The sequence below is a fragment of the Ananas comosus genome, linkage group 17 (assembly GCF_001540865.1).
Source record: "Ananas comosus cultivar F153 linkage group 17, ASM154086v1, whole genome shotgun sequence".
NCBI lineage: Eukaryota > Viridiplantae > Streptophyta > Magnoliopsida > Poales > Bromeliaceae > Ananas > Ananas comosus.
This window is the reverse complement of record NC_033637.1, coordinates 1,150,528-1,175,515: the sequence shown is the minus strand read 5'-3', so window position 1 is coordinate 1,175,515 and position 24,988 is coordinate 1,150,528. Positions and strand designations below refer to the sequence as shown.

Here is a 24,988-nt window from a genome sequence, read left to right as displayed (position 1 = left end):
TTTGCATCTCATTTCTCAATATTTTTGTTGTTGTTTTGATACTCATAGCACAGCCGAACAAGAGAGTGAAACAATTCCTATACACGCAGTCTTACCGAATACCATTGTGCTATTGTTATTGATTACAAAAAATATATATATTTCGAAACATAGAAAACTGACTTTCGCACATAACACACCAACATAGGCAGGATAAACGAGTAAGTATACTATTCTGCAAGGAACTGTTTGCCATCAAACATAAGTAAATATTGGACAAACAATTTTAGCGCATTGCAAGTCCACCAGATAACTCAAAATTTGGCTCTCTGATTAGGAAAATTGCAAGAGTTAATAGAAAAACTTGATCATCAGAAAGGGTAATAAGCCGCAAAGCATCTAGCTCAGAAACAGTAAATGCCGGCTTGTACAACGCAAACAACTAAACCAGGTATATATTTTTGGCTTCAAACTTTTCTGGAACAGAAGAGTGCCTCACATAGCTTATACCTCAGGTTCAGGCATATAAGTTAGCAAGATCTTCGGCAAATGCTTTCCTGATTGCCTCTCTTTTGATCTTAAGTGCGGCGGTGACGAGGCCAGACTCTGGAGTCCACGGCTCGGCAAGCAATTTGATTTTTGACGGAATCTCAAACTTCTCCAGACGTGCTTCCTTACCGGCCTGAAGCATATAAAATAATAATATCAGCTGATTTTAAGTAATGGCGGTCCGTTGATAACCGAACGAATGTAGAAGAGCAATGTAGAAGAGCAAACCTTTGCTAATGATCCGAGCACTTCTTTCATTGTTTCAGGTTTTTGGCACAGATCTGCAAAATCACTATACGCGATTCCTTTGTTAGAAGCCCAATTTTCCAATGCATTTCGTGCAGGTACCACGAGGGCAACACAATAACTGTGGAAGGGATCTGCATGTAGCATGATGTTGTCGACATATGGGCTTATGCTGAGAGCAGCCTCCACCTGTGACGAAAAAGTTAATTTGCTGTAGTATGAAAATAATAAGAGTTCCAAGGCTATTGGTATTGCAGCAGGCCTAACTGAAAATTTTAACATGCTATAATAAAGCGAATAAACACAACGAAAGAGCATTACCTTTCCCAAAGAGACATATTCACCATGTTGGAGCTTCACTATATCCTTTTTACGATCAATGATTTCAAGGCAACCATCGGGATGAAATCGCCCAATGTCACCAGAGTAAAACCACCGCATTCCTCTCTCATCAACCTTTTCCAGAATGTTTAAGCGAATGGTGATTAATGCCCAAGAAGGTACACAAAAGGCTAACTCAAATTATCAGCGTGGCAGCTTACCTTGTATGATTCCCTAGTTTTCTCTTTGTTTTTGAAGTATCCAGCAGTTACATTTGGACCGCCGATAACTATTTCTCCCCGGGGCATTGGTGAATCTGTTGCTAAATATCCGCCTTCTGGCCAGTCAATCAACTGCTTTTTAAAGAACAAACCTATGTTAAATCATATTCTGAGTGAGAGCATAATATAGAATGTTATATACATGTGACAAACAAGTTAATAAATTCTTTACCTTGACAAACGAACAAGGGAGTGGAGCACCAACACGTCCAACGGAAGTGTCATCGAATTCAGAGAACGTACCACCAGCGCAAGTTTCTGTTAGACCATATCCTTGCCCTATTGGAGCCCTGTTCGTCACAACAGCAAGGTTGACTCAAAAATTCTATAGGCATCAAAGAATTCTTAGTGTCTTAAGATGTAAAATATGCAAATATTGCTAGCTGAAATACTTAGATGAACTAACACAAACACTAAAGTAAGAAACTATCAAATTTGTACGATTGAAGGGATTGAAATAGGCTGGGAGAATGGGCAAGCAAGCTTTGCACCCTTAGATATGAAGGTTCTAAATGTTGTCCATGAATAAAAAGTTGAATTATATACTATTATAAATGGTTTTACAGTGCTAAAATGAAATGAAAACGTGCGCTAACCCAAGGCATATGTTGATAAATCTTTGGGTATCTCCAGAGAGAGGAGCTCCGCCAGAAAGCAGAAAACGAACACGTCCACCCAACACTGCCCGAACCTTCCTGAAGACGAGAATATCCCACAAGATTTTCTCTAGACCCCACGCTCCAAACCAACTTCCATTAACTGCTGCTAACCTACGGCTATATGCAATGTCAAATAATGTCTTTGCAAGGCCACCCTTTGTATGTACCTAAATTGGAGAACAAAAACAGTAAGTATTACATCAGGACGGAGAAAGGAAAACAACTTCCAAAAGGCGATGTAAATACATTTTTCCGGACACCATCTCGGACGCGGTCTAGTATAGCAGGTACAGCAGTCATCAATGTTGGAGCCAACATTGAAGCATCGCCTTTTGTTCCTTTCTTAATCTTATTTGATGTATCGGTAAGAGTCAAAGGTGATCCATACCCGATAGCGCCCCCTGCAGCAGCAATTACAGCCTACACAGGGTATAGAAATCAATTAGCTGTAATATGCCAAAAGTGCTTAATCATGGTGCACAGTAAATAAAAGGGGCTTTCACATATACTACCCTGCAAAAAAACATCTATTAGCACAACTACCCCTATAAATCCTGAATTTGTATACACGCTCCTTGAAAATGTAGTTTCAATAACAAAAACTTTTTAGGATCATATATGAATATACAGATGTCACAGCAAGGCATATGTATACATAATACTTAGCAAGGGTATATATGTAAATATCTTTAAATAGAATGTTGAATGCCTTACTTCAGCTGCTAACTCGAGAACATGGGCCAGTGGGAGGTATGCCAAGTATACATCCTTGCGACCAAGTCCAGGAACAATGGTCATAACAGCTGAAACTGTGGCCAGGATGTTGCCATGTGTCATCATTACGCCCTATATAGCACAAAATGCTCGAGGGTTAGCACGTAGGATGGCCTCTACAACTTTACAAAGCAAATTGCATTCCTTTTTCCCCCTTTTCTGTGAATGAATATGACTCAGTAGTGCAAATTGTGAAATAGACAGTTTGAATCACATGAATCAACCACAATCAACAGCTTTAGGACATCTGGAATTAAAATGACCAATAAGACCTTGAATTTGTGAAGTTAGTTGTACTTAAAATTATAGAACCTTAAAGAAACGTCCTAACTATGACATCATTTTTGGCAGAACATATCCTATTTGCAGTATTTATTGATCTAAATCGTGTAGTATTTATTGATCATCAAAAGCATGATTTAGTTATGTAGTAAACGATAACATGGAATACATAACAAAATATTAATGCGTGAGAATTGACATTAGAAACTAGAAAACAAATATAAAACAAAGAGGACAGAAAAGACATATAGATTGTTGTTAAGTTATGGACAAATGAGTGACAAATGACACTACCATCAAGAATTTAAAATACGTGCATAAATATTTGTGCAACCAAAATAAACAAAAGGGCAACAAAAAATTTATGCCCGTTAATCTCCTTGGTAAGATCATAATTGTCATGCATATTGCAAACAATAGATCCACAATCAGGAGATAAATTTGCCAATTTCAACTAGAATATCCAATAGAGAAAATCAACTAAAGTCAAAAGTTTAGAGAAATTTATGCCTTTCAAATATAACTCAGAAGAATGCAGATGAGAGAGGAATCCCTATGCAAAAGTGTCTTTAAAATATCAAATGAAGAATTTAGACAAACCTTGGGCAAACCAGTACTACCACTTGTATACATTATCACAGCAATGTCAGCTGCGACAGGCAAATCTGCATCAACAGGAGTTTCCCTTCCCAATTTCACTACTTCATCAAATGATGTAACTTTCCAACTAGTGCTCTTCTCAGCCAGCGAAACCTCAGTTGGGATGCCTTCCTCATTTATATAGATCACATTTTTAACAGTGTCCAGTTGTCCACTTATATCAATCAACTTCTTCAATTCTTTGTGTCCACAGATCACAGTAGCAACCTCTGTCTGAGAAAACAAAGAAAATAAGAGACAAAAATAAAGGACAACAATATAATTTGTTACCATCCCAACTAAAGGACAAGATTACTATACTGTTAAATAGAAAGAGTTGACAAAATTGAGGACATGCACATCAGTATTAGAATGACAGAACCGCCAAGACAGAGAGAATTTATAATGTAACTAATTTTGAAAAAAGAAAAAGTTATATAGATGTATACCTCAGTTATATCAGTTCATCGTAAACAAAGTGCAAGAAAAGAACAAGTATCTACAACTTCTATATTATGTTACAAAAGGGTTAGCAAGCTAAAGTGGCATTGGTTCAAACACAAACCTACGTTTGTAAACTAACCGGTTCTATAATTGTTCCAACAAACCAACTCTTGATGAATGCAATTATTAGCAGCAGTCAAATGATTTCTTTAGCCGCTTGGACTCAACATAGTTATGAGTTACGGTGATATTTCAATTTGAACTCAAAACAAAGCGACTCTTGTTGATGAAGGTAGGCAGATCAGATAGTATCCAAGAAAACCTTTGTACATGCCGTAAATCATACATAAGCTTCAAAACTGGCAGAAATATGAATTCAACATGGAATCACCGAGAGAGAAAAAGCCAAGGGATCAAACCTCATTTAATGAGTGGCAAAGAGCTTCCTCCCCCAAGGAAGCATAAATAGTGACAACTGTCACACTTCTCCTAAAGCAGCCCTGTTTGACAATGATAACATTACATGCATTAGCAAGTTCATTATGATTCCAGGAGCTATTTCTGGCAAAATATGAAAGCAATTGAAGATCTAAGAGATCACTGGCATATTAAATCACGAAAAAAGGAAAAAGCTACAGATATTTTGCTCCTGGGAGCAGTTATGCCAAGTAATCATAGCATGTAAACTACCTGCAACGCGATCTGCCACTCTGTTTGTGTATCAGCAAAAATAGCAACACGTTCATCCTTGCTGTGGCCAATTTGCACCAAACCAGACGCAAAATTGCACACAGATTTGAAAGCCTCACCATAACTTAGCCACACATAATCTCCCAAATGGAGCTTCTCAAAAGATCTTCCATCTGGAGCTAATTCCTTTTCCCTCGATATAAGCTTCCTAGATCCAAAAAGAGGCATATATGCAAATCTCTTGCATGATTGCTCGAACAGTTCGGCTAGTGTCGAGACCCCTTCCCAGTGCGTTTCTATGGGGGTGGCAAAACGGTAATTACGTATCGCATAACCCGGTTCTCCGCCTACGTCAACAGGCAACCCCCTCTTCTTTCCATCCTTTGTCTTGCGTAGCATTAGAGAGAACAGAACAGGGACAAAGATGGCAACTATATACGGATTCATATCTTCTTAATAGCTTGTTGACGTTACTTATGCCGTCCAAAATTTAACCCGCAAAAAAAAAAAAAAAAAAAAAAAAAAAAAATCACAGGTTGAATTGCACCGAAAACCTGCCAACAAAAACATTTGTGTTAGTTGAATGAAGAGAAAATATTCTAGCAGATATGAAAAAATTACTAGTAATTCCAAACAGCTACATGTTGTATGCACCCATAGTCCACCAAAATGAAATATTTTGTTAGTATATCGCTTGAACAATCCGGGTAAAAGGTTTAGTAATTATTTGCTTGCAATGATATAATTAATAGCTTTTTGATTATATAAAAATCGGGTGAAAGCTATCGAATGTAACCAACTTTGTCCTGTATCATACTAGTAAATTACCAAAAATTATCCTCATTATGCCCAAATTACTAACTTTTAATAAAACTGACACCCAAATACCTTTCTTTTTACCCCAAATTCTCTACTTTACTTACTTATCCAAGCATCAGGACCACAGAACTCGTCAAACGAATCTGCTCAAAAGGGAGAAAAAAAGAAGAAAAAAGAGAGCTTAATCTGAATCAGATCATGAAGCAAGAACAACATTTACCAGCATTCAAGGATCTACACACATTGGAAAGAATCAGAATAAAACAACCTCGACTACTCTTATACAGTGACGAATCAAAGGGGAGGAAGAGATCCACAGTGTTCATACCTTGGGGGGCGAGATCCCCGGCCGGAGTGGGCGATGAGATCGATCAATTTGGCCCCTTTCGGAGGTGTTTTGGATCGAAGAGCGGGGCGAGAAACCCAAGAAAACCCTAGCTTGGGGAGGAACAGGGGAAAGCAAACTGGAGACCCAAAAACGTTATAAAATTTGCTAAATTAATCGCAGCATTTTGTAGATTCTCCTCATCGGAGTCTCCTATGCGGACTCGTGTAGTGCAATACTCTCCGTGATGAGAAACTGTCTCGTGGACCCGGCCTATAGACCAGAATTTTACACAATATATAAGAAAAAAAAAATTAGATATCTTAGAAATTTAAAGCGAGATAGATAAGAGTTGATCGACGGTCCCTAATAAATAATTTACAACAAATAAAAAATTATAATTCTTGGTAAATTAATATTTCTATATACTCAAGTATTACACCGACATTACACAAAAAACAAAACATATATTATCAATCGCATAAAAAATAATTACCAAGCAAAATAATTTGTTAGTTGGATATTTTGATTGGACACTGCTTCGCACCCAACCAATCCACATATAAATTTTTAAACTTAGAGATAACGATTTTACGGTGTCACAATTATACCATCAATAAGTAATCTACCGATAAAAATAAGATTAATAAAGTTCTAACCTACGAAGTTAGTAATTTTTAGTATAATTTTTTTTTGAGAGATAAATTTTTTAGTATAATTGTCAAGGGATAGTGGGTCTTTTATTATAGGTACGTACGTTTTGGTGGTTGGTTGTTTGGTGCGTTACATTTGACCGGCCAAGATTTATCAGCTTGTCATTAGAGTATTAAATATTTGCTGTACATATATTAAATGTGATTGTAACTAAATCACGTACTAGTCCATTCTAAGTTGTTGATTTGGAAACAGGAAACCATCAGTTTACATGTTAATTATTATTTGTGGTTAGGTATCTCTTTACTAAGAATTAGCAATAATATCTTCTTGTTATTGAATATGTTCAACGTTAGATAGATGATATTTGAGATTTTAAATTAAAAAATTTAGAATGTGTGCTTTCAAGAAGTGCAAGTTGGCAGTACGAACTGCAGGATTTTGAGCAAAGCAAATTTTCTACAAACACGTGAGTTGAATTTTGTATGCACGAAGTTGATCCGATTGATAGTTTTCAGTAAAATTAATTCGCATTGTCTCATATAAATCGTGCAGATAAAAGGCGAGAACAACAGGAGCATGGCAAATCTTATCCATGGAGTTGTACGAATTCGATCCAGATTTTCAATCATGCAATTAGTAGTTTAGTACCCGACCTCGCAAATTGTTCTTTAGAAACAACTTACAAGGTGATACTTTTATCTCAACGACAACGCCAGATCCAACTTAAATTCCCACCCAATATACAACCAACCAAACATCAAGAGAACTTTAATTTGTCAAACCAAACATCTCTCCCTCTCTCTAAACAGAAGAGAGGGAAAAAAGAAAAAAAGAAAAAAATCAAACCTAACACATACACAGTTACGACTTACGACAACGTCGGTAAGCGTGCGTGCACGAACAAACACAATTTGTAAGGGTAAATTACCCGTTTGGTCCTCGACAGATGGTTCTCAAACTTTAATTTGTTATAAAATTTGGTTGGAACTTTCAAAATTATTACAATCAAATCTTATAACTCAATCTAGTGATTAAATATTAATATATTACTAATATATTAATAATATAACAGTACTATAATTAATTATGCACCATTATTAAGATACCACATAACCCACATTATCTTTATATCAACAATACGTCAATATTTAGTCAACCAAATTAGATTATAAAGTTTGATTATAACAATTCTGAAGGTTCAAGTAAAAGCTTAAAATACTCTAAAAAATTCTAATAAAAAATTATAATAAATTAAAATTTGAGGACCAAAATATCATCAGCCTCATAGTTTGAGAGCCAACCGTGCACCTTACCCAATATGCAAACTCATGGAAAACATATTCGAAAGTGTCTAAAAAGAAAAAGAATGGGGACAATGAAAACAGCGCACACACAGATCAAACTACAATCAGAGAAGGAAAATTTCCAAAACACGGATAACATTTCCAATGTTTTAAAAGGTTTTATTACCCCCAAAATGAGATGTCAAAATGAGTAACTTGAAGTCCCCTATATAGCTTATTGCTAAAGGCTTAAGGTATAAATTAACTTAAGCTTAATTGCAACTCTAGACCTCGAACTAACTATAGATCATTGTACATATGTTACAAAATTAAACTGAAAGCTAGCAGAGATACATCCCCCAACATTTTAGAATTTGAATGTCATCAGTTAATGCTTTTTCACCCTGATGCGGCTGCGATACGAAGTGTTTCTCCATCCTCTTCTTTCTCAAACTCCTCAATTAACGTGCGTTGTCTTGGTGTCAGATTTCTGCAAGATGCAAGAGAAGTCATCAGAAAATTACCAAAATGGAAGCGTCTTTTTTTCCCTGTAGAAGGAATATAGGAAGAACCCCTTATTTCGGGAATTTATTGAAGTTCGATGAATACAAAACTTACGATGGAATGGTGACATTGAAGTGAACATACTGGTTCCCGTAGTACGCAGAATTTCTTGTTTTTATACCTGGATCATAGAGTAAATACCTCAGAAAAAGAAAAGTTAATTTAGAATCTCACCTAATATACAAAAGTTAGGCAGTAAAAACAGATTATAGTTCACAACAAAGCTTAAATAAAAGTACACTATTTATCAGCTTACATTATTGATTACACATTACTCGTGGAATACTGAGGCAAGAGAAGACACGGTACATTTTGTAATAAACAAAATAGTAGTTATAAGATAGCATAAAAATAAAACCTGTGTAGAACTTACCTTTCCCCTTTAAAACAACTTTTTCTCCAGGTTGGGTACCTTGTCGAACCTGCAAACGAGAAGCACAATATAATATGCAATCACACTTTGCATCTTTAGTATGAACTTGTCCAGCACAATTTCCAGTAGAGATGAAAATTTCAAACTAACCTTGAGAGAAGCATTCCCCGTAAGAGTTGGGACTGTGATGCTTCCTCCCAATATTGCCTGTAGAAGCATTTTCACAACTTAAAAAGTCAATATATACTGTCTATTATGTGGATACTAACGCAGGGTGATTTGGTGATTACAGGCATTTTCTTCCATTAGATAATATCTTACCATTCGTGGCATGATAACACTCGTAAGGAATAAGAAGATGGAAATATCAAAGACAAAAAGATACCTTAGCAAAGCTTATTCTAGCATCTACATGGATATCCCTGCCTTCTCTTCGAAAGATGGGATCCTCCCTCACCTACAAATGGAAAAATAGATATTAACAAATTTTTTGTTATGCTTAAAGTCAGGAAATAGAATAAAATCAAATAGGTACACAAACCTTGATAGTAACATAAAGATCACCAGGTCTACTGCGATCAGGATCTGCTCCACCACTTCCACTTACCTTCATAGTGTCACCATTATCGACTCCTGGAGATGTTACAATAGCAATCATTCATACATACAACTAAAAATGGCATATATGAAAAGCACTATGAGTCAATGGTCTTGGATATGGACGAAATACACATTACACAAACACACAAGGACAGACACAGCATATATACATCATTTTAGCTCTATCTCAGAAGGGGTACCAGTACTATGTGCATGTCACTTAACTAGTTCCTCCAAAGCCTTAGGCAACCCTCAACAAAAGACGGTTGCTCATCTTACTAGTGCATTCTGTCTTTGTCAGACAGCAAATTTATAATCCCCAATATTGACATGGCATTGCATGAAAAAAGCAATATGTAAGAACTAAAAATATGCACTAATAACTTAGAAGCTTCATACCGGGCATTATGTCAAGCTTGACTGATCTTTTCCCCTTCATGATTTGTTCTCCCTTGCATGATTTGCAGAAATTCTTCAAAAGAATCAATCAACAAAGACGCATTAGAGGATGAAGAAGGACATGAAAAGAACGAAATTTGAGTGCACCCTATACTGAGTGACAAGTGTAACAAGCTACAAGTTTTTGGATTGCCACAAAGTCTCTACATATTTGTGCATGATAGTCAAGAAAGTTATGAGTTTAATGACATGCCAAAAGAAAATTTCTTTATGGACTAAGATATGCTCAAATTCCAGTCCCTTATGGCAAGGTAATTGCATACGAGCATCTCAGGGACATACTACTGACTCCTAAACACAAGAAAGCACATTTATGCATCACACACTAGAAAATGCCGTACCGATACAATTTTCCCAGTTCCATTACACCTCGAACAAGTTGATTCCAAACTATATAAACCCCGCCGCATGAATATCTGCAAATAAAAAATAATTAGAAGGCCATTAAAGTTGGAAACAAATTCAGATCTCTCTGAAAAAAGCTACAGTGGTGCTAATGGGGACTCACAATTCCAGAACCTCTGCAAGCTTTACATGTTTGAGGTACGGTTCCAGGAGGAACACCGGATCCTTCTGCAAAAGGGACATACAATGAATTAACATATTTAGGAAAAAGAACTGTAAACAGCACAGTTGCTTAAAGAAAAACATACTGCAAGTTTCACAAAGAACATCAGCTTCAAAAGTAATGTTCTTTCTGCAGCCTTGAACTGCTTCCATGAAGGACAGTTCAATAGAAACCTGGAATAAATAGAACAAAAGCGGAAAGAGTTCATCAAATAATAATGAGATGAGATTAGTTGTGACACTTCAAAGTACATTGTTACAAGGGAAGGTCGAAACCTTGACATCTTGCCCCCCTTCTTTCATGGTGAACATGTTTCCGAATATCTAGTTGCCAGAGTACAAGATCCACATCAGATATGATAAAATTGGAAGAAGAAGAAAAGAAGAGTGAAGATCCAACTTGCAATAAGTAGTGTGTGCTCTAAATTGAGAAGTTCGATGAAAACATTAGATAACATTTTAGATATGGGTTCTCAATACATCAAAACATAAGAGACAAAATACAATATGGTTAAATCATTCAGAAAGTGAGATAGGAAAGATTTAATCAGCAATGTGCTCTTGCTCTGATATTCTAAGAAGCCTAAACTCAAGAAATCATATAAGTTCTACAGTAGGTAAAAGATAAACGAAAAAATGCCAAAGCTGTAAAGTCAGATCTGCATATAAACCTCTTCGCCAGATTACATGAAAACAAGAATATATAGTTGTCATATATAGCAGAAAAGAAACGAGAATATCGCACGATAGGACATCCTAGGGTGAATTTGCATGCAGGTTATAAGAAGAAAAGAAAAACCAACGATCATTAGGTACCGACATCCGTAAACATGTCCCCAAATGGATGCTCAAAGCCAGCACTTCCAAAAGGATCAGCTGGGCCACCTCCTGAATTAGCTTGTTCATAAGCATCTGCTCCCAACTGTCAAATTCCATTAATGACAAAAAAACATCAAGAACAGTAAAGGGTATGAACCCGAGGTTCCAAATTCGAAGCCTAGTTGCTTCACATTTCCAGCTAAATTTATTTCTAAAAAAATAAACGAAACGGGTAACATGCTACCCTTCTCTCAAAAAAAAGTAAAGGGTAGGAAAAGCACAGCTCACATTGCCCATGTCTCCAACTAAAATCACACTTTTTGTAAGTTAATTAAATATTAAAGTCCACAAAAGAAATAATATGGACGGGGCACTTCAAACAAAGGCTGTTCGACATACAACATGGTAGATTAGAATATTAGCTCATTGTGTTTCGTAATTTAATGACCCATACAAATTTCCATATTTGTTAGCTCCTTTCCCAACTACAAATACTCAATAGAACTATCTATATGCTATATATCAACTAATAAAATTTTTTTTTGCAAGAATACTGAATTCAAATATGGCCATCAATGATAACTCAACCATTAGAAATAATCAACAAAATAGACATAAACAACATAAGAAACACACTGCATTCACAGTACTTTTTTTGAGACAATTTAGCATGAGTGACGCCCTCTCATACACACAAACACACACACACACACACACACACACACACACACATACATATACATATATTTACATACACATATTCATATCTATACACATATTCAAATATATATGTATGTATGTATGTATGTATGTACATACTACATATATACATACATACATATATACATACATACATATATATATTAATATATACACACACATATATATACACCCCTCTTGTGGTTCAGCGCTTTCTCACTTTAGTACCCAGCGGTTTCTCTATTAACTTCTCCATTAAAGCACATAGAAAAAACTTCAGTTCCCCCCTGTGGTTTACCGATTTTTCACTTTAGTACCATATGATTTTAACTTTACCACTAGGTTAATGAAAAATTTAACGGAGGGGGTAATAGAAAAAGAAAAACAACCACAAGGTACTTAAGTGAGAAAGCGCTGAATGACGGGGGGTATTTGAAATTTTCCCTTTTTTTCTTCCATAGATACTAAATTACTTATTGTAGGCATTCGGAGAAGGGACTTCCTCATTCCTTATACAAATCATTGAAATGCAGCTTCAAACACTAATAAAAAGACACTGGAATATCATAATGCAAGACAGATATAAAGACAGACAGATTACTTTCTGAAAGAAAAGTAATAAAAGAATTTAACGAATAAAACGTTCCCAATATATCATATGACACACCGACATACTGGAAAAGGAAAAGGGCTAAAATATATTGCACCTGGTCATAAGTTGCACGCTTATCGTCATCCTTTAAAACCTACAAGTATAAAATCAATTGATTCTCATTAAAGTAGAGACACAGTTGAGGAAAAACAAAGGCATACTTTATTCCAAATATAATACTTCATAGGCACGATTGACTTCTTGAAACTTCTGTTCTGCATTAGCATCATCTTTATTCATATCAGGATGAAGCTTCTTTGCAATCTGCAGAAACATCACACCGGAAGTTGGGTAAAACCAAAATGGCAAACAAAGAAATAGTGTATTCTTCATGAAGAAAGCAAGAGGCACTGGGGAGCAGGACAAGCAGAACCTATGCATAACTGTTCTTTAGATAATATGCATTTAACATATTCAGTAGACAGCAATAATGCCAAAAGAAAGTGTAATAACACAACATAAAAGCAACTTGTATTAAAAATTTGCATAAAGCAACAGAATTTAGGGACTGCTATAATTCCAAGCTTAGTTCTAAGCAGAGTAAGTAAAATAGTGGTTAAATAGTACAATCATCAATCGGTAAGAAAAAGTATTAACAGTAACATAGATAAGTGATTGCGTAATTTGACATTCAACAAACAAAAGTAGCAAAAGAAACAATACAGCAATTTAGTTGGAAATGAAGGTTGCATAGCATTCTTTTCTCTACAGCTTAGAAAAGCTTTGGATATATCCATTAAATTAATAGGAGAACAGCACGGTGTGCGTTAGGGACATAGGAAGCAAACGACACCGACGCAAAGAGAAACATAATTTTAAGTTGCAGATTGAATAAATACTGTCAGAAACACATTCGCATACCGCATAATAGGCTTTCTTTAGCTCAGATGCACTAGCATTCTTGCTCACTCCGAGCACATCATAATAGTCTCTAACAGCCAATTTTCTCGTTCCTAAACCACAAGAAAGGATTTTTATCACTCAGATAAGAAAAGTAGAGGAAGCGAGATTCAGATTATAACATAGTAATCTAAGCATCACCCCGGACCATGGAACGACCTGCTCGGGCACCATTGCCCGCGTGGAACTCCACTCTGAAACCCGCTCTTCAATCCCTCTGATAAAGCAGCGTGTGATCAGTAACTCTAGAAGAGAACAACCATGGTAAATACAAGGGAAAAGGGATCAAAATTTAAGCGCCCAAATCACCTGATTCGGATTGCTCATCGGCGAAAACCCGAGAAGATCCGCAAACTCGCGAGATGAATCGACGAGGAGACGCGTCTAACTGCAAACAAAGCAGTCGAAGGTTAGGATTCGAATACAAGGATGGTGAAGAAGGGGAGCGAGCTCACGTTGGGAGCGACAGAGCTCCGCGCGAACAAGAAGGAGAGCCCCGCGCGAACGGATCGCGCCATTGGTGAGGGGGGGAAGGAATTCGAAGAGAAATAGAGCGAGGAAGGAGAGGAATCCTCTCCTTCGAATGGCGCGAAGAGGAGGAGAAACCCTAATTCTCTCTCTTCGATTCCCTCGGAGGTGGCCTAAACCCTAGGGAGGAGGTTTTAAGGTCTCAGAATATTGCCCGGTTGTTGCAGGGACCCGTTTTATGCGGACGCCGCCGCGGCCAATGAACGGAGAGTGGCGCATCGGGCGTCGTAGGCTGTAGTTAATCCCTACCGTCCATTAATTAACGGCGGTGATCCGAAGGTGATGGTTGGATTGCTGATTTTTTTGTTTTTTGAGGGAAAAAGAAAAAAAAACTGATCGCGAACCTTCCGCATCCGGTTCATAGTAATAAAACGAGCTTGAGTTTGAGTTCCATCCAATTCAATCATTTTCAATTAAAAAGGGGTTTTCTAGACGGGGAGTACGTGTGGCCAATTTTTATGTCCGCTTTTTGAATTTTAATTTTAAATATTTATTTATTTTTTAATTAATTCGTATTTAACGTACTTGACTAAAAATTTGATAGTACGCTGATATTCCATATGAAAAACTTAATTGTTTTATATTTTTATCTAAATTTATTTTTAGAAAATAAATTAAGAAGATTACTTACCATCAAAATAACCAAATGTAGAATCTAATAATAAAAATTATAACATAAAAAAATTGCACAAATAATGCAATGGTAAGTTCCATACACCGCCCGAATAATCAATAACTTAATTTCAGGTTCTCCTTCTATCTCCTTTCGAAAGTGAGAGTAGCATTAATCAATACAATTAAGTTCCTGTTTCTTTTCCCCCTTTTCCTTTCCTTTCCTTTTCTTTTTCGTTTCTGGGTTTTCTTTGTTCTGACGAAAGGTATATTCCAATGCCTTCCACAATATTTTGAATATTTTGTGAAACAACAAAATATTTAAAATTTTAATTCATGTTTCAAAATTTTGAAATTATGATTTAATTTAATCCATATTTAAATTTATATTTGAATTCAAATAATTATTATGGAACAAAAGAAATTCTTTCTACAATCAACTCATAATCTAAGGGCTTGTTTGGTTCAAGGGTAGAATTGGAATGGATAATGGAATATGAATGAATTGGAATGGTAATTGGAATGACCCACTCCTTCAAGACGTTTGGTTTATTTGTGGATTGGGAATTGGAATGAGTTATTCACATTTCATTGTTTGATTCGTATAAATTAAAAAAATTATAGGATACTATAATACTAATTTTATTCTCAAAGATAAATTTATATTATTTAAAATTTATGAAAAATATAATACTATTCTCTAATAAGTTTTTCCAAAAAAATATTAAATTTATTTTTAAAAACTTTTATTAATGTGGGTTAGAGATAGGGTTTTGAGAGATGATAGATTTTTTTTTTTTTTGATGAGAAAGGAGTGGAGAGAAGGAGGGTGAGATGGTCACATGGGCTTCGAGAACTTAGTGGGCTTCCGGAATGAAATCTCAATCTAGGCTAGAAGATCGGAATCAAGTTGAAGGTTAATGGGCCATTCCCATTCCAGTCCGGAATAGGAATCCCAAACCGATTCATGCGAACTAAACAAAATTAACCGGATTTGATCAAACCAATTCCCATTTCATACCCAAAATAGATGAACCAAACAAGCCCTAAGTTGACTCCCATCTCAATTGTGGGAGTCACTTCTGAAGAATTTGAATTCCTCCAGAACGAAAATCGAAATGACAATTTCTCAATCCAAATGCTAATAATAAAAATGACTTATTACGATCCCATTTTGAGCCTCAAATATTCTAAACCGAACATGCCCTCAGAAATTGCCACCAGCTCGATTCACTTAAGACTGGTTACTCAATAAATATATGGTACAATGAACGAATGTAGTTGTAGGTTTCTGAAGTAACCTAAGAATATGCTGACCAAAAAGAAAGTCTCAAATATCTTTGGAACTAATATAACTGGTTTCTCAATAAATATACGGTACAATGATCAAATGTAGTTAGGGGTTTGATCCAACCATGAAAAAGTTGGACATTGCTGGATGATAATAAGTAGCTAGTAGTACAATAACTATTACCTGATTCCCATTTATTGAGTCACTAAAACGCCTCCTCGATCAACAAGCTAGCAGAGATGTTATGCACATCTTTCTATTATTGCAGCAGGCCACTCTTTTTGTAGCATAGAAAGGCTATTATATACAAACCGAGGCTCCCCCCTACGAGGCCGAAAGTGGTTTGCCAAAATGTTATGTAGGGGGACTCGTAGAGCGGGATGTGAATGTTTATGCCAAACACACCGGCAATCACTATGCCAAAGCTAGTGACTAAGGTTGCCGTACTAAGCATGATCCCCATCTGTAGCAGCTGGTTCTGTTTGTCGTCAAGCATAATATTGATGTAGTCCTCCGTGTCGTCAACATACTCTCTCAGCTTCAACATAGAAAAAGAAACCTAATGTTAGTTTGGGACTTCTCTTTAGTTATATACCCAATTATATCGGTATTTTTATGTATGTCCGACTAAAGTGGAACTTCTTACATAAATCTCCTTATTTAAGTTCGAGAGTCTGCCGATTGACGAGGGAAATTAGAAGGCTATATATGTCATTTGTCAATTAAGTTCGAGAGTCTGCCAATTAAGTTTTTATAAGAGATATTTGTCATTTGTCAATTAGAAGGCTATATATGTATAAAAGTGAACTTTTTAAACGGAAATTCAGATTTTACTTAAGTTAATAAAGGAGAAATCAGCTAAATATTTATATCTCGGAGTTGACGATATTACTGAAATAGATTCAAAGATACCATAACAGATCCATATTGCCAACTGAAACAAATGCATGGATTAGTACAGATATCAGAAATTTCACAAAAAAGGAAGAAAGTAAGTTTTGTAGAGAAGGCATACAGTGGATAGTTTATTTAATGTGCCATCTGTCTGCACAAAGTAAGCCTCTAACAGCATCTCGAGCTCATCAACATTAGGCTTTACGCCACCATATCCTTCACTACTTTCGATCTCATCTTCATCATCTTCAGCCCTATATAAGGAGAAGACGTATTAATCTGATGATTACATAAAAGTCTAAACAAAAGCAAGTTCAGATGAACTTTTGGATATGTCACAAAACTAGCAGCAGAATAAAACAGCAGAGATAGTTCTCTGGCATTCTGAGCAGAATCCTAAAAGATAAAGTTGGCAAAAATAAAACAATCTGGAAGAACTGATAGATTGTCAGTATGCAGCGTACTCGTCTTCACCAAGCTCAATTGGATCTTTGTCTAAATCAAATCTTGATGAGAGTCCACCAGCAGCTTGATAAGCAAGCTTCTCGGTTAGGTACATTGCAGCCATGTCCATGTCATCATCTAACAGATGTTCAAGCTCATCCCTCACCTAGTGAGCGTCATAAAATTAGGAACAAAAATATATCAAAGGTGCTGAAATATCAGTTGGAGAAGAAATAACTAACGGGATACTAGAGGAAGGAAGAAGGTTTGGAAATGGATATATAGAAAATCTTCTTCAGCAAAGTATCTAAGATGTTTAGATCTACCCATGTCTACGTAGTTCTTTTTTTTCTCAAATAATAAAATCAACATTTCTGCAGATATATTACCTTCTGAACACGCCCTGATATTGAAACCAACCGACTTTTTATTTTTCTAACACGTTCAAGGTTCAGCGTGCTAACTTTAGAAGTCAACTCATCTAAAGCTGGATAAGCTTCTTTCTCCAGTGCAGTGATCTGAGAAAAAGGAATAATACTATTAAAAACAACATGGCACCAAATATAGAGTCCCAGCCCGCACGTTCAAGTTTGGTTCATTTTAGTATCAGCACACAGTGAGAGGACAAAGGTTTAAAACTTTAGAGGCCTTGCGGTTACGTATACGGTATATCACCTAGTAATATGACAGTGTACTTTAATCAAAGAAAACAAATCCCGTCGCCAGAGAGAAGCAAGTTACACAGCTCAGAAAGTTCTTTCTCATTTTGAAGCACAGATAGTATAGTATATAATTCTCCGATCCCATACCGGTGCGAATTCATAAAATGTTGACAGAGCACCAAAATCTAATTAAACAGAATTTGAGGATGTAAATTACATTATAGAAAAGTCTAGAACAGTAAGAATGACAACATCATATACACATAATAAGAAGAAGTACCTCCAATTCGAGGCACTTGCATGCCGATTCAAGAAACACTTCAAGCGCCCTAAACTCAAAAGGGAGGACCTTCGTACTTCTGCCTCTCGGCAAATCTACTTCCAGCCCCCGTCTGCTCTCTCCCTTCTCATCTATTGAGAGCAATGTCCGCAACGTCACTTTTGGAGAACCTTCCGGGCTTGGTTTTACCGACGGACTATTACCAGAAAATGAGGGCCAGCTGGACGGAGCCTTCTTACCCACCACCTCCTTCATATGAAGGTATCAATGAATGAGTCCATTGCTCCTAGTTTAGATGAGCTTAATACAATTACAAGTTATTGAAGATCAATTTTCTCAACCCTGATTCCCAAATCCAACTTTAAAAAGAGACAATCTCAGTTCTCAACAGCAATTACAACACGAATTCTAGTTCGGAATGTTAACGACACACTCATAATCTGTGAATATGATACTTCCGACCGATAATTTAACGAATGATTCAGCAACGTTCCAAAGTATCCAATTAGGACTCAAAACATGTCATCATCCCGTGTTTCTAACCAACAGATAATGTTCTTTTAGCTTCGCCTCATCATCTCTATTTGGCGACAAAGGAAGAACCGAGCAAAAACAGGGGAATCCGTGAGCAATTTTACCTGCTGCGGAGGGTTTTCGGAGGCGGAGACCAGAGATCGGAGATCCTGAACGAGGGGTTCGATGAGGGGTTCCCTGGGGTTGGCAATGAGCAGCTCGGAGGCGGTGATGATGGCCCTGATGTGGTCGAGGTTGACGACGATGGCCCTCTCCCTCCCGAGGATGGATGTGTTGTAGGAGAGCAAGGGGTCGAGCACCCTCAGATCCCGCGGCCGCAGCCCCGTGCGCTTCATGATCGACTGCTTCCCGGCCTCCTCGTGGTAACAGCGCCCATCGGCGGCCACAACCAGCCACTCCCTCGCCGCCCCCTTCCGCCGCGCCGGCGTGGGCTGAGCCGGCGAAGCCGCCGGTGCTGGAGGTGGCGGCGCCGCCCCCTTTCGTGACTTCGGGGTCTTCATGAGGTTTCCGGTGGGGGATTTCATGGATCCGAGTTCTAGGGTTTCGTCGGCTTCGTCGAGGGGGGAGGGGGTGAGCGTTTCGGGGTCTTGTAGCGGGGAGGAGGAGAAGACCTTCGGCCATGGCGTGGGAACGCGGTGGGAGGCGGGGACTCGGGGAGTGGCGATGCCGGGAACGGGCTTTTCTCCCCTTTTTTTAAAATTTTTTTCAGTTTTATAGTTATATATAAATATACGTACGTTACTTGATCTGCTCACCGCGATGAGGTTACGTAACAATCGCGACGTGCAACGGAACGTGACCGGAGCCCACATTTAAGTCCTCGGGTTGCACAAATGTTCATGTCACGAGTCAGTTTTTTTTTTTTTTAAGAAAAAAAAAAAAAAGCATATTATTCATTTTATTTATTTTATTTAAAAATAAATTTTAGCTAAAATTATAAATTAATTAGAATTTAAATTTAAAATTTTGATTATCATTCGTCAACTCCTTTACCCCTTGTATTAGGGACGATTAATAATGCACTAGTTAGTGTTTATATTCTTTGTAGAGTACAAAAATGTTCCCAAAATATTAGTTAAAGAGATGCTAATAAATTGCTTTTACCCAATTTATAACTCCTTATGATATTATTTATCTCTTATGATATTATTATCTTCTGTAGCATTGAGTCTGTTGACGTATCGATGTTACAACATATATTTATTCTATTATGTACATATTTAAAAAAAAATATTTTAAAGATCAAAATAATTTCGTTCAAACAGGAGGTGAAGATGCCGAATGTACACGATAACGAGCGAGAACGAAACGTCAAATCATTTGGCGGGTTGGAAAAAACAAACACAGTTGCGCTCAATTATAAGATCTTTTCGTTGACTTTATACTGAAAAACAAAGCATCCGGGGGTGGAAGCAGGAACCTTGCCATGTGGATGTTATGCAAGTAGAAACTCAAATACCTACGCATATAGAAAGTGACTACTATACTATTTATAATACTAAAAATTTTACTATTATAATGTTATTTTTAATCTCCAAAAAAATCTATATGGTATAAAAATAAATAATATCAAAAAATTATAAAATTACTCAGCATATGATTCAGCACAATTACATGAGAGTTCCTAGAAATGATTTGTCGTAAGCAAAAGATAAGGACGGTGAAAATTTATCCGTGCCTCAGCAATTCAATATAATGAGTTGTTTTTTCCCCCATCCTCTGGCCTCGAAGAATAAGCCTAAACACGCCCAGTAAAGCTCCGAATTTGGGCAGGCACTGAGGCGGGTGCGACAAGGGAAACAACTGATCAGATTGACTCTCTCAACATTCATACCACACACAAGACGAACAGATGCGAAGAACATCCCAGTTAAATCTCTTTAGTCTCTAAAATGAGTTACCAAATGTACGATGTTAGAAATTTATCAGCACATAAAAACAATGAAAACTTCCTAAATCACAAGGCATCAATCAAATCAGAGAGCATTTCAAAATTATCCACCAGCCTATATTGTACAGAAGCAGAACATCAAAAGTTAAAATATCAAAGTAGGAAAAGAAAAGATTTCGCAAGGAGATAGCATACCAAGTACAGCAAGCCATATGCTCGACTCAGTCTTCATTGAACCTCAAACCTTAAACCCTAAAGGAAACTAAGCACAAAACGAAGCTGGGTTCATTTGAAAAGCATTATGAAGAGGAACAAGCCATTGAGCAATTAAACTGATAATCAAATTGCAAGTTAAATTACAGAACTATAGTAACTCATTCCTAGTTTCCAGTATGGAGACAAGGAGCCCATCACTATTGAACTGGAAGATAAACCAGTTTGAAGCTTGTCAAAAACTGAAAAAAGAAGTTAAGGTCCATGCTCAGTTTATGCTGCAGTTGTTGCAAGAATTTCAAGAATACCAAAGTGGGGCAACTTGATTTCATTGCACATGCGTGCATGCTTTCGGGCAAAACAACTTCGCATATGTTCACAGAATGCATCATGACCTTGCCGTTGGCATAAGCAATTGCAGTATGTCAAGTAACATCTTTTTGCAACTCTCCTAGAGCAGAAAAGCTTATAAGTACGGCCTTTTGATTCATGGACCACTTGAAAGTTTTCAATCAATTCTAGTCAATCTGTGCAACTTCCTACCAAACACAGTGGCTAGTTTCAGCATATAACAATACGAGAGGTTAAGAGGCAATGCTACTTGTATCACCCAAACACACCACCTAGATTATACTCCAGGCTAAGCCAACAGTTTTGATCATTTAACCGATCCCACATAGGTGTTAAGAGACAGAACATTACAGGGCCTTCAATAAAGAGAAAAGAAGCTCAAAAAAGAATTAACTCCAAAAATATACTCCTTCAAAGCTTTTGAGAACAGTAATTTTACATCATCAAAAACTACATATTAGTCAGCTTGTTACTTGTAATTCAGTTCAGTTCTGTAGAACAAGACATAAACATGAATCTCAAGCTATCAAACTTCTAAGAACAGGCACAAGATTGCCCTTTGACACAAGGCCACTAACACTCTAGTAAAAGCTCTCTCTATTTTCCTATGCTCTGAACAGCACGACTGAACATTTCTCCCACCCTCCTTCACAGTCTTCACAGTGCCCAAGCAAAGTCCCTAATTTTGTCCGCTTACGAACAATAACAGCACGTTCATCGATTTAGATGCAATTAAACCCTAATATTTGCCACTGCGAATGCTTCTTCTTGAATGACCAAGATATATCATTGTGCAATATAAACCTAGAAGAAGGTAGTTACAGAAATATGGAATGCTTTTTCATTTTTACCTACAGTACAGAAGATTACACATAAGCATACAATACAGGAATTCAACAGATGTCCCGGTTAAGTAGGTAAATCATGGTCAACCCTGTGTAACAAGTTACCGGAAATAAGGTTGAAGGGGTTAAAAAAAGGAAAAATCATAATCTCTACTGTGAGCAAACTAAAATTATAAAGCATAAACAGTGCGATCGTCCAATGGAGTCCCTAAATACAGACAACATCGTATAACTTTCTTAAGCAATGCAAACGTATATTCACCGACAGAATGCGGATATAATCATACAAACTACATAAGACATAAGCACATCGCATTAGTTAGCAGGATTTTCCAATGAAAACACTCCATAAAATGCTTTTCACCCTCTCTACTCCTACCACAGGCAACAATCATAGTGCTTAATACAAAGCAAGTGCAGAGCAAAGTAATGGCACACGACGAAGAACAAAGATAGAACTCTCAATAAGTAAGTCGCAGTACAAACCCCAAGGTTCACTTCGAGACCAGGAGAATCTCCGGCTTCTTTGGCTTGCTGGGCGTGTTGGGGTCCGAGCCAATGCTGGGCCGCCGCCGAAGCCCTAGCCACCTTCCGTGCGCCCTTATCCAGCTGGATCAAGCTGCGCGCGGCCAGGATCGCCTGAGGGAGAAGATCGTGCGAAGCCCTAGCGTAGACGCACCGAACTGCCGCGGAAGCCGCATCCCTCACCTCCTTAGGGTTCAACGGAGCGAGAAGGGAATGCCCTAGGATTCTAAGCAGCGGCTGGAGGAGCTCCCACGGCAGCGGAACCCTAGCCCCTCTCCTCGAGCCCTTGCTCGCTTCGTCGTCCTCCCCTCCGTTGCAGTGGTGCCCGTTCGCCGCATCGGCGGTGAGCCCTAACCTCCCGATCTCTCCGGCCGCGCTCCCGATCGCGCCGTCGTCGTCCTCGTCGGCAGGAGCAGTTCTGGCCCGCCCAGGCGGCGACGGCGTCGCACAGATCCACCTTGGAGGAGGCGGGCATGAGAGCGACGCTGCGGTAGTAGACGTCGAAGGCGACGGCGAGGATGAAGGCGCGCTTGGTGGATTTGACGGCGATCTGCGGCTCGAGCGGGGGGCAGAGGACCCCGACGGAGGGCTGGCGCTGGGGGGGCGGCGAGGGGGTGCTGCGCGGGGAGCGGGGGTTGGAGGGGGGGCGAGGGGAGTGGTAGAGGGAGGGGAGGGAGAGGTCGGGGACGGAGACGAGGAGGGGCTTGCCGGAGCGGGACTTGACCTCGGAGGAGTAGAGGGCGAGGAGGACGGCCTCGAAGCCGGCGAGGGAGGGGGCGGAGGGGAGGCGGGCGAGCGAAGGTTAGAGCGGAGGAGAAGGAGGGGGAGGAAGGAGAGGACGACGAGGCGGAGGTCGGGGGTCGGAGGAGAGGAAGTGTCGTAGAGCCACTGGCAGAGGGGTCTCGCCGGAGCCGGAGGAGGGGAGGAGAGGGCGGCGGAGACGGCGGAGTAGGCGGCGGCGGAGGAGAGGAGGAGCGCGCGGGCGGTCGGAGTCGGCGAGGAGGAGATGGCGGGGAGGGGGAGAGGGAGGAGAGAGCGAGGATGCGCGGATCGGGCCTTGGAGAGGGATTCCCACCACGTCTGCATGGGGTTGAGGGAGGTGAGAGAGGGTGGCGGTGGTGGTGGTGGTGGGGTTGGAGGAGGAGGAGTCCGGGGGTGCCGCCGCGGAGGAAAGGGGGAGGACGACGACGACGGGGAGGCGACCCGTGGTGGTGGTGGTCGGCATCGTCCGGGGGGGTGGGGGATTGATGGCGGAGGAGGAGACAAAAAAAAAAAAAGGGAGGATCGGCCCACCGCCGGTGAGTTTTCCGCGCGTCGGAGGGGCCTTTAATTTACGGCCCCGAGGAGGGGGACGAAGAAACGTTTATTAATGTGTAACGGGTAGCTGGTTATAAAATATAAAATTCCAAAAAGAAAAAGCCCACAGCGTCGGGACGGTTCCTCCTCCCTCCTTATCGGGTGCGGGTGCGGGTGCGGATGCGGGTTAAGAGTATATACGCCTTTTTTTTTTTTCCTTTTTCTTTTTTTTTTTCTCCTCTCCTGCAAAATACCATCTATTTCAACAATAATGAAATGCAATAGAAGATTAACAGCGTGTTTGGTTCGAAGTCGGAATCGAAATCAGAATTGGAATCGAAATAAACTTGAATTAGAATTAGAATGACTCATTATCTAATTTTGTTTGGCTCATCACCTGAATCGGAATCGGAAAAAATTATTTCCATTATCGATGTTTGGTTTAGGTAAATATAAAAAACGTAATCAGATCAATATACTAATTTTATCTTTATAATATATTAATTTAAATTCAAATTAAAAATTAAAATTAAAAATTTACATCAAAATTTTGAAATAATGTCAAAATTTTAAATCTATTTTTTTTTAAAAATTAAACTTTAAAGTTGAGTGGATAATTCAAAATATAAATTAAATTTCAATTTATTCAAATTCAAACTTAAAATTACAATTTAAATTTTAATTTTAATCCATTAATTTAATTTAAGTTTTAAATAAAATTTGAATAAAACTTTATATAAATTAAAATTTAATTTAAATTCAAATTCGTAAGTTAAATTCGAAATACTTGATTAAATTTTAATTTTTAATTCAAGTTGAAATTAAAATTTAAAATTTAAAATTTAATCTCTAAATTTAAATTCATATTTTAATTAAAAAAGTTGAAATAATAAATTTAATCCAAATAAATATCCATTCCGTCCGGATTCAACTTCCAATCCGGCCTCCTAGATCAGATTGAAAAAAGAGGTGATTGGAAAATTCCCATTCCACTCGGAAATTAGAATCGGAATGGAACTCCCGTGTACCGAACACCCACAA

General features: G+C 38.3%; 3 protein-coding genes and 1 pseudogene across 6 annotated transcripts; all 4 read right to left on the bottom strand.

Moving 5' to 3' along the window:
* On the bottom strand, nt 185-6,207 carry LOC109723084 (long chain acyl-CoA synthetase 9, chloroplastic-like). Of its 3 annotated transcripts, none has more exons than XM_020251299.1 (13): nt 6,012-6,207; nt 5,753-5,826; nt 4,865-5,418; nt 4,594-4,674; nt 3,692-3,964; nt 2,750-2,881; nt 2,282-2,455; nt 1,973-2,202; nt 1,549-1,666; nt 1,317-1,448; nt 1,096-1,230; nt 757-963; nt 185-661 (listed from the first exon to the last, which is right to left on the bottom strand). In XM_020251299.1, the coding sequence occupies exons 3-13, from the start codon at nt 5,309-5,311 to the stop codon at nt 497-499; spliced, it is 2,094 nt and encodes a 697-aa protein (XP_020106888.1). In that variant the 5' UTR covers nt 5,312-5,418; nt 5,753-5,826; nt 6,012-6,207; the 3' UTR covers nt 185-496. The 3 variants fall into 3 exon arrangements, with proteins under 3 accessions (XP_020106888.1, XP_020106887.1, XP_020106889.1); XM_020251298.1 differs by having other exon boundaries at nt 5,788-5,826; XM_020251300.1 differs by lacking the exon at nt 5,753-5,826.
* LOC109723539 (chaperone protein dnaJ GFA2, mitochondrial-like) lies at nt 8,103-14,278 on the bottom strand. 2 transcript variants are annotated; one of them, XM_020251952.1, is made up of 18 exons: nt 14,037-14,278; nt 13,891-13,969; nt 13,730-13,798; nt 13,543-13,634; nt 12,862-12,945; nt 12,737-12,775; nt 11,332-11,433; nt 10,788-10,835; nt 10,598-10,685; nt 10,453-10,517; nt 10,286-10,360; nt 9,885-9,957; nt 9,427-9,518; nt 9,271-9,342; nt 9,036-9,092; nt 8,886-8,934; nt 8,567-8,633; nt 8,103-8,438 (listed from the first exon to the last, which is right to left on the bottom strand). In XM_020251952.1, the coding sequence occupies exons 1-18, from the start codon at nt 14,097-14,099 to the stop codon at nt 8,348-8,350; spliced, it is 1,305 nt and encodes a 434-aa protein (XP_020107541.1). In that variant the 5' UTR covers nt 14,100-14,278; the 3' UTR covers nt 8,103-8,347. The 2 variants fall into 2 exon arrangements, with proteins under 2 accessions (XP_020107541.1, XP_020107542.1); XM_020251953.1 differs by lacking the exons at nt 13,891-13,969; nt 14,037-14,278 and having other exon boundaries at nt 13,723-13,798.
* LOC109722750 (magnesium transporter MRS2-F-like) lies at nt 16,057-19,513 on the bottom strand. The gene is made up of 6 exons (XM_020250879.1): nt 18,931-19,513; nt 18,293-18,541; nt 17,740-17,868; nt 17,371-17,516; nt 17,028-17,160; nt 16,057-16,550 (listed from the first exon to the last, which is right to left on the bottom strand). Exons 1-6 carry the CDS (start codon nt 19,348-19,350, stop codon nt 16,272-16,274), a joined length of 1,356 nt encoding a protein of 451 aa, XP_020106468.1. The 5' UTR covers nt 19,351-19,513; the 3' UTR covers nt 16,057-16,271.
* LOC109722682 lies at nt 22,161-24,128 on the bottom strand (annotated as a pseudogene).

Coding starts and splice junctions, on each gene's coding strand:
- LOC109723084 (XM_020251299.1), bottom strand. CDS start 5,311: ATGAATCCGTATATAGTTGCCATCTTTGTCCCTGTTCTGTTCTCTCTA. Junction 1,667..1,972: donor TTTATCAACATATGCCTTGG/GTTAGCGCACGT, acceptor TGTGACGAACAG/GGCTCCAATAGGGCAAGGAT. Junction 1,449..1,548: donor TCCCTTGTTCGTTTGTCAAG/GTAAAGAATTTA, acceptor TTTAAAAAGCAG/TTGATTGACTGGCCAGAAGG.
- LOC109723539 (XM_020251952.1), bottom strand. CDS start 14,099: ATGGCGCGATCCGTTCGCGCGGGGCTCTCCTTCTTGTTCGCGCGGAGC. Junction 10,518..10,597: donor TGTTCTTTGTGAAACTTGCA/GTATGTTTTTCT, acceptor TCCCTTTTGCAG/AAGGATCCGGTGTTCCTCCT. Junction 8,935..9,035: donor CGGGGAATGCTTCTCTCAAG/GTTAGTTTGAAA, acceptor TCTCGTTTGCAG/GTTCGACAAGGTACCCAACC.
- LOC109722750 (XM_020250879.1), bottom strand. CDS start 19,350: ATGAAATCCCCCACCGGAAACCTCATGAAGACCCCGAAGTCACGAAAG. Junction 18,542..18,930: donor CCGAAAACCCTCCGCAGCAG/GTAAAATTGCTC, acceptor CTTCATATGAAG/GAGGTGGTGGGTAAGAAGGC. Junction 17,161..17,370: donor ATTGAGCTTGGTGAAGACGA/GTACGCTGCATA, acceptor CTCCTTATATAG/GGCTGAAGATGATGAAGATG.